The sequence below is a fragment of the Apodemus sylvaticus genome, chromosome 14 (genome assembly GCF_947179515.1).
Source record: "Apodemus sylvaticus chromosome 14, mApoSyl1.1, whole genome shotgun sequence".
Taxonomy (NCBI): domain Eukaryota; kingdom Metazoa; phylum Chordata; class Mammalia; order Rodentia; family Muridae; genus Apodemus; species Apodemus sylvaticus.
Window position 1 is genome coordinate 46,919,372 of NC_067485.1, and position 8,025 is coordinate 46,927,396.

General features: G+C 38.4%; 1 protein-coding gene across 2 annotated transcripts; it reads left to right on the forward strand.

Annotated features, from left to right (window-relative positions):
- Positions 1-1,383: 1,383 nt before the first annotated feature.
- LOC127664938 (probable G-protein coupled receptor 141) lies at positions 1,384-6,902 on the forward strand. Of its 2 annotated transcripts, XM_052157222.1 has the most exons (3): positions 1,399-1,753; positions 4,406-4,740; positions 6,740-6,902. In XM_052157222.1, exons 2-3 carry the CDS (start codon positions 4,435-4,437, stop codon positions 6,794-6,796), a joined length of 363 nt encoding a protein of 120 aa, XP_052013182.1. In that variant the 5' UTR covers positions 1,399-1,753; positions 4,406-4,434; the 3' UTR covers positions 6,797-6,902. The 2 variants fall into 2 exon arrangements, with proteins under 2 accessions (XP_052013180.1, XP_052013182.1); XM_052157220.1 differs by having other exon boundaries at positions 1,384-1,753; positions 4,406-6,902.
- The last annotated feature ends 1,123 nt before the right edge of the window (positions 6,903-8,025 follow it).

The following is an 8,025-nucleotide window of genomic DNA, read 5'->3' on the forward strand; positions in this document are numbered from 1 at the left end:
TGTAATGAATGTAGGTTAATTCAATTAAAAAATAGTCGAAAATAAATGAACTGTTCCTCTAACAGAAAACCTCCCACCATGAGCTTCCAGGTGGAGCAGGGGTGACATTGTTCCCCCTCATAGAGAGATGACATGCTTTCTGCCCCTAGCTGATCCTATAGTCATAATGTCCTCAGCTTTGAGTTTTAGTTAAAGAAAAAAGATTGTATCATCCTGAAGTAAGTCACTTTTTAGGCTGTCTTGTTAGGGATTGTTTGTTTCTCATTAAAGAATTTTCATGTCTGCATGGAGAAAAGGCTGCATCTGACCCTGAGTGGAGACTGTGTGGGGACTGCTGCGTTCCTTCTGCCATGACAGAACATGCACACATTTTAGCAGACATCCATGCCATCGTTGTGAACAATAGCTACTCAGTGCATAGTTTTCATTACAGTTGCTTTATTTTTATTTTCTGCTGTTAGTGGCAACTAAGCAATTTCCCAGTTTTTCTTCCTCATACACGCAACCTCTAAATGTAACACTGTTTCTATGGGAACATATTTTAGCATACAGATTCCAGGAACACATTTTAGTTGAAAAAAATAAAGATTGTCACATTAATACATTAATCAAAATCTGAGCTGTGACCCAGATTTTGTATTTTATGAATTAATTTGATTTAAAAATCGAGATGCTTACAATTGGTTGAAAATTGTTCTCTGTGTGGTTATTTTTCTTTTTATACCTGAGTTAAGCTGGTAAAATTTTTACTTTCTTAATAAGAGCCAAAGTTTTGTCTTTTAAGTTTTATCCAAATAGTTAAGCAGATGGGTCTGGTACAAGTAGATTCGGTCTGCTTATGTCTTCAAAGTGATACGCACTGTTGAAAAACTGAGTAGCAGACAGTACAGGTACAGGTGATATTTATCTTTTCAAAAGCAATTTGAAAATCGTCTCACTGATGCTCAGATGTAGGCCACAATGAGCTTGCTAGACAATAACATTTCCATTGATTTTAGTGTCTGCAGCTGAACCTTGGTATGATTCACGACAGATGTGTCTGCAGCCATTGAAGGTGTATTGGTCCCTTTTATCTTTCTGTGGTGCTAAGTTTACACTTCTTTTACAATATGTTTCAATGTCTTAGGGCAGCTAAGGTTAGGACGGGAGGCGAGACAGGCTCTTGAAAGGAGATGGGACCTCTGGGAGCAGCAAACCCTCTGTAGAAGCCACATGAGCAGAGGGTGGAACTCCCAAAAGAATAGCATTTCCAAACAGCATCCTGATTGGGAGAAGGTTGCATGACAACAATGGAATGGGAGGAGACCCCTAACAGAAAGAAAGCTGTGCAGAAAGGATTTCCCCATACCGTTCTTATTCTGAGTACAGAATATGTGGGATGGTACCTAAAAGCAGGATGAGAAACAGTGCTGGAAAATCCCTCTGCAGTTTTCATTTCAACTTTGCTAGTAAGTCATTGGTAGTGAAAGCAAAACCTGTTTTGAACCTGCTCCACTGTCGGGACCACGTCAGTTTGAGGTCAGAGGCTTGCCTTATCAGGACTCTGCATCTTGACTGTTGGGCTTTTTGAGCCTTCAGTGCAAGGCGTGAGCTAGTCCCTCCGCTCATTGCTCCACTCATGGCTGTGTTGGCAGTTAGGCTAGGATCGTCTTGGTTCCAGCAACTGTGTTTACCGCCTGCTTCAATGTAGAACAACAGATGACCACAGTGCCTTGCGTTTTCCACCCGGATCGATCACAACTAGAAGAAGCAGGCAAGTACTTTGGGTGGCTGTGTTTGGGTTTTGGAGGATGGAGTCTCTAGAAATTTTGGTGCATGGTTTTAATGAGTGAAGAAATACCCAGAATTCACCATAGGCTTTTGAAGGATAAGGTTAGAAATGAGGTTGTAGCCACTAGGTAAAGTTTTGAGAGAAAATGTAGGAAGTTCCTGAGAAATAATAAAATGCAGGGTAGATCTGTCTGAGATGTCAGAAAAGCTGTTAGGCCCTTTTATTTATCAGTTTACTAGTTTTAAAGTAAGCGCACGACGTTCAGTTTTGTTATATTTCCATACATGGACACCATCTTATTCTTCGCCATCCCCTCTCGCTGTCCTACACCATCTCTTCTGCTCACCTGTCTGGCTATCTTCTGTTCCTCAAATCGTCCACCTTTTAAAATGTAATACTATTTTCCCTTTCTTTTAAGATCTCTTTCACTATTGTCACGCTCTCTTCCAATTTCCTGACTTAGCATACACACAGATCTGCATGCCAACACAAAAGTGTATGTATGCACACAGAGTATCTTATGTCTAGGTTCTGCTTGCTGTTCAAGTCTTTCTGAGTCTTTTCCTGCAAATGTCATGATTTCAATTTTCTATATGGTTGCAATTCAAGTTAATCTTGAAGGATTGTTGAAGGGAAGTTTAATTACCTGCTCCATTGTTGAAGCAGCTGTCTAACATGGAGCTGCTTGTCTTTCTCCGAACGCCCTCCTCTGCCTCAGGACGTGCCCAGCTAAGGTGTGGGACTGTGCCATAACTTAGGCCTCGTTAGTTTCAAATTATATTCAAAATTCATATAAATTTCAAAACTGCTTTAAATTAGTTTCAATCTTAAATCATATATTAGATTTGGAAAAGACCAAAATCTAAACTCTAAATTGTGTTAAACATGTGGATGTTAATATCGTATAAAATATGCTTTCACATAAAAACTGGCAAATATTATGTATTTTGAATGTATGCACTTCATTAAAATGTTTGTTTTGACTATAAACATTTAGATTGTTGTCAAAGTTATAATGTTTTTAAGTTAGCATACATTCTCATTGAGGTCAATGACTATGCTACAATTAAGAAAAGTGCTGTATTTGCAGAAACACTTCAGAATTTTTAGACTTGCCATGCAAATGACTTCTCACTGAGACACAAATAATTCTACAGTGCCTCTTGAGAGGTGGGCAAGCGACTCACGGGAACAAGCTTCAGACCCATTACAGACGCTGGAGCTGTCAACGCCTGAGCCTCATAAGGTTAGGACAGAGGTCTGGAGAAGTTGTTATTGTTTAAAATAGATACTTATTAAATACATATTTCTGTAATAACAATTTTAAATATCCTAATTATCTCTTATGACACTTAGAGTAAAGGTCAAGAGCTAAAGCTGCCTCTTATGGTTTAATATTCAAAATCATTATTTTTTTTTGTTTAAATCATGAAGTCGTCTGAAGCAAACTAACTCACTGAATGTCTAAGTAAGCATTCACTGCTGTCCGCACAGCCTTCCTCCTTCCCAGAGGAAGTTCTTAAAGCTGCAGTGGCTCATGTCCCTCCTCAGCCTCTAAATACAGAACTGCACTGCCTGTATTTGCTGGAAGCCACCTCAGTCTTACTGCTCATTGAACGATCTGCCCCTCAAATTCACACTTGAAAAGCTTAAATAACAACAAAGCAAACCACCCTCCAATACCATTTTACCAAAACTGAACACACCAGTATGCGAAAATATCCAGGTTTAAATAGAAAGAGGTCTAGGGAAAGGCATGAGCTAGGGAACTTCTTGCTCAAAAGCTGTTCCCAGAAAGAAAGAAAAAAAAAACCCTCAAGGTCACCTGACACACTTTTGTGTGAAAGTGACATGACTTGTCTGGGTTTTCTCTGCATTGTTATAAATCCATTTGCCTGAAACTTGAGGGGTCATGTGTATAAATCTGATCTGAGTGTGCACTGGTTCTACTGATCCCAGCTTTACTTAAATTTGGTTAATTTCTCTATCATGAATATGTTGCCTTTAAATACTATTTATTGGCTGGGAGAGGCTCAGTGTCAGCAGAAAGATGTAAGCCTGCCTCCTCAGTAACCAAGTAAGAGCTAGTCATGGAGACATTTGTCTATAATCCCAACATTGGGAGGTGAAGAAGGGTCTGCAGATTCCAGGAGCCATGAGACACTCTTGTCTCAAAAATTAAAGTGGATAGCCACGGAGGAAGACAAACTGTTGCTAACTGACCATAGATGGGCACATGAATGAGTGTGCATGCACACAGTGTGAACATGTACAGCACACGTGATTTATTTCAATGATTGAAAGTTCGGTGCTGTTTCGGATCTGATTGCATCTAGACATTTCTCTCATTATACTCCACTGGTCCTGATATGTATGAAAGAGCATATCTGTTTATAGAATATATAAGAGCACAGCCCTGCACTTTACATTCGAACCCACCCAACTTTGTTATTTACCTTACTTACTCTTGTCTCTGTTATGTTTGAATTATCGAGCAGAATTTACAACAGTACTTCTTTTCTGTGATTTCAAGGCTTTTAAAGAGTCCTTAAGGATTGAAAAGTTCAATATTTGTACGTGAGTACATCATTGCAGTATGTCAATAATAATTTTATAAAACTTTTGACTTGACAGTTTGTGACCTAATTTCTTCGTGATAAACCATGGATGTGATGAATGTAACTACCGTATCAAATGGCTCAAGTGTGGTGATGCCTGCCACAGAGCAAGTCTGCGACGCCCACTGCAGAGCAATTCTGACAACAGCCTATAGTGTTGTCTTATTCGGAGGCACCGTTGGTACAGTCATGATGACACACTTGATGTTCAAGAGGAATAGCCAATCAGCGATTGCCACGATCATCATTAATATCATTGTGTTGCACTCCCTTCTCCTGATTAGTCTGCCATTCCGCCTCAGCTACTATCTCTCAGCAGTCTGGAAGCTTGGGTCTTTTACCTGCCGGATGGTTAGTGCTGTTATATATGCTCATATGTACCTTACCTTTGTTTTTTATGTGGCCATTGTTATTCTTCGGTTGCTCATCTATTTTAAGAAACTCCAAACACAACAGTTACAAAAGTTCCATGCAGTGGCTCTAAGTACTATTATTTGGATGGCTGGAAGTTTCATCTTTTTACTGATATTTTTTTTACAGTATGGCACAGATCCAAGTCATACAGAGCAACAACGTTGCTTTGAGTTTCATAGATCTCTCAACTGCAGGGACATCATCATCATAAACTACTCTATAATTGCCATTATGATGACAACAGTTCTGGTCCTCTTTCTGATAGAGCTGGTTGTCATTCTTCGTTTGATAAAAGCCTATTGGCCTGATATGTGGGCCCATCAAGAGTACAGAGCTCAAATCAAAAGTTTTTTCTTCCTGTTGGTCATAGTTGTCTGTTTTATACCCCACCATGCATTCAGGGTATATTTTATTCAAAATTATCCAGAGCAAGAAAATTCTAAGTTAATACTATACAATGAAATCTGTGTTGCTTTAACAGCCTTCTGCTGCCTGGATATGTTATGTTTCGTAGGTGGTGTCATCCATTAGACCTCCCCATGCTTTCTGTGATTGGTTGATGAAAAACACTTCAGTTGAATAGATGGAGTGCTCTTATCATATTTAAACATTTCAAACTCTCTGCTTCTGAACATCAGATTGCTTTATTTCTCTTAGCCAAAATTGATTTCTTACAAAACCTTAATCAACCCTAGTCATGTGCTTTTCCTTTGAGAATGCTTACAGGCCCCAAATGTATCCCAGAATATGTTGGATTTCTTAGCTGTACCAAACACACCATTACTTTCTCTTTCCATTTCATTCGGTATTTACTTCAGCCAAGCACATCTATTAGTTCTCCACACACTCCTGAGGATTTTAGTCTACCAAGTTTTTCTCTGTGCTTGTTCCCCCCATTCCTGTCCACCAAAATTTAGATAAACTATAGTTATAAATGGGGCTCTAAAATAGCCTTAATCCATTCAAATTGAGATTTCCTGACGGTATTGGTATTGGGAAGAGAGGATTATCTTGAACAGAGTGGTCAAGAGAGTTAGAGGAGACTTACAAGAGACTGGGCATTGATGTGTTCTATCCTGATGAAGGCACAGAAGAGACTTGGAAACCAGAGGTTACCTCCTGATCTACCTTCAGTACAAAGCAGTAAAAGACATTGAAAATGACAAAAAAATAAAGCCAAACCAACCAAACCAAAACAAACAAATAAAACAAACAAACAAAAAAAAAAACCAACCCACCACCACCACCACCACCAACAACAACAACAACAACAAAAACTGGACCTGGGCTAAGCTTGCCAACAGATTCTTTGCCACAACCCTTTGAGGCCATATAGATCCTTTTATATTTTTTGAAGACACCCTATGCTTTTAAGAACCATCATATAATTAAAAGGAGCACCTGTTCCTGCCACACTCAATAAAAGTAATCAAGATAACTAACTTGGATTCTGTTTATATCATGTAGAAATTGTCATGTACTTATTCTTTGCTTATAATAGCGCATCCTTAAAGAATGTTTCTAATTAATACAACAATCAGACAATTCTCTGGTGATTAATAGGTGAACATAGTTAATGCAAATGAATTTCAGAGTCATGTGGAGAGCTAACAAGAGAAAGGGGAGAACTCTGTTTAATAATCATTGGACTTTGGGTCAAATATTTGCAATCCTCTCCATGGGTTCTTTGAAAGAGTAAAAAGCCTGTAGGACTGAGTGTTAGTTCTTTGCTTTCATAATTCAGAGACATCTTATACAATACCATTTTAAGGCAGAGTTGTTATGGCTTGGAATCGAGTACAACCTGACAAAGCTCATGTATTGAAAGTTTGGTCCTCATACTGATGTTCTAGAAATTCTAGGAAGCAAGACCTACCCAAGAGGAGGTAGGTCAGTGGTTCTTCCTCTCTCATTTTCTGCTTCTTGTTTCCCATAGATGAAGAAGGCCCGTTGCTACACCCCTTCTACACTGATATTTTACTCAAGTGTATAATGTCAAACTGTGAGATAAAATAAATCCTCCTTTAACTTGTTCTGTTAGTGATTTGGTTATAATATCATAAAGCCATTAATAAAAAAATGACTCATTGTTTCTTGAAGTTTTGGAACTGGTTTATGGGTAGAATTTGGAAGAATTAGGAAATGCAGGCTAGAAAGGTTCTAAAATGCATGTATTTAATGAATGTACTAGTGGGAGCTCAGAAGACCAAATATTGATAGAGACATTGACTTTTATGAACAGACTTATGAACTTTAAGATGAGACTAGAAACTCTCTGGGAATTGTGCCTAATGCCATATATACTAGTGATGACAAAATCTACATTTTGTCTATATCTGGAAGTTATGTGTCAGACTGTTTAAATATGATGGATTAATTAATTTGGTGAATTAAACGTCAAGACAGTATAGCATTCACACAATGGCATGGTTTTTTCCAGATGCTTTTAGCTGGTTTATAATGAATATTTTCAAGTCTCCAGAAATTAAAAGCTATGGGGCAATGAGACTTCTACCAAGAGTCCTCTGTGTATCCAGTCAGTCTGTAATAGGTCAGATTACCTACAAAATGCTAACTCAAGATGCTTCAAGGTCAGGTCTAAGCTCCTCTGAAGACCTCAGGATATTGGAGATCCCAGGAAATTTAAATGTATCCAGAAAAATTAAACAAAGAGCAAGACAAGAGTGATGGCATGTGGTCATATGTGATGCTACATTCTAGGAGGATATGTTGAAGAGTCCAGGGGCAAGAGGATCACAAGTGCAAGGCCAGATTAGCCTGGCCATAACTTCAAAAGGGCTGAAAAGATGACTTAGCATCTATAAATACACACACACACACACACACACACACACACACACACACACACAGACACACCAGAAAACTAGAAATTAAGTGAGAAAAATCCTAACAGTCTATGTGGGTTTCTCTAATAAGGCCATCGGCAACGGATTGTTCAAGCCTTTGGAGATTAGATCATGCTACCACTTGCCCTCAGTGCTTGAAATGGAATATGGAACTTAGTGCTTGTTTTGCTGGGATTTAGGTTTATTTTGGGCCTATCCTTGCTATCATCCCATTTCTTTATTGTAGAGTGAATTATTTACTCCATGCAAATGTATCTTTAAGAGTATAACTTAAAAAAAAAAAACAGAAACTTACAGCTAGAAATTTACTTTAAGTCTCAGAAGAGATGTTAAATGTTTAGCTTAGGATTTTTAA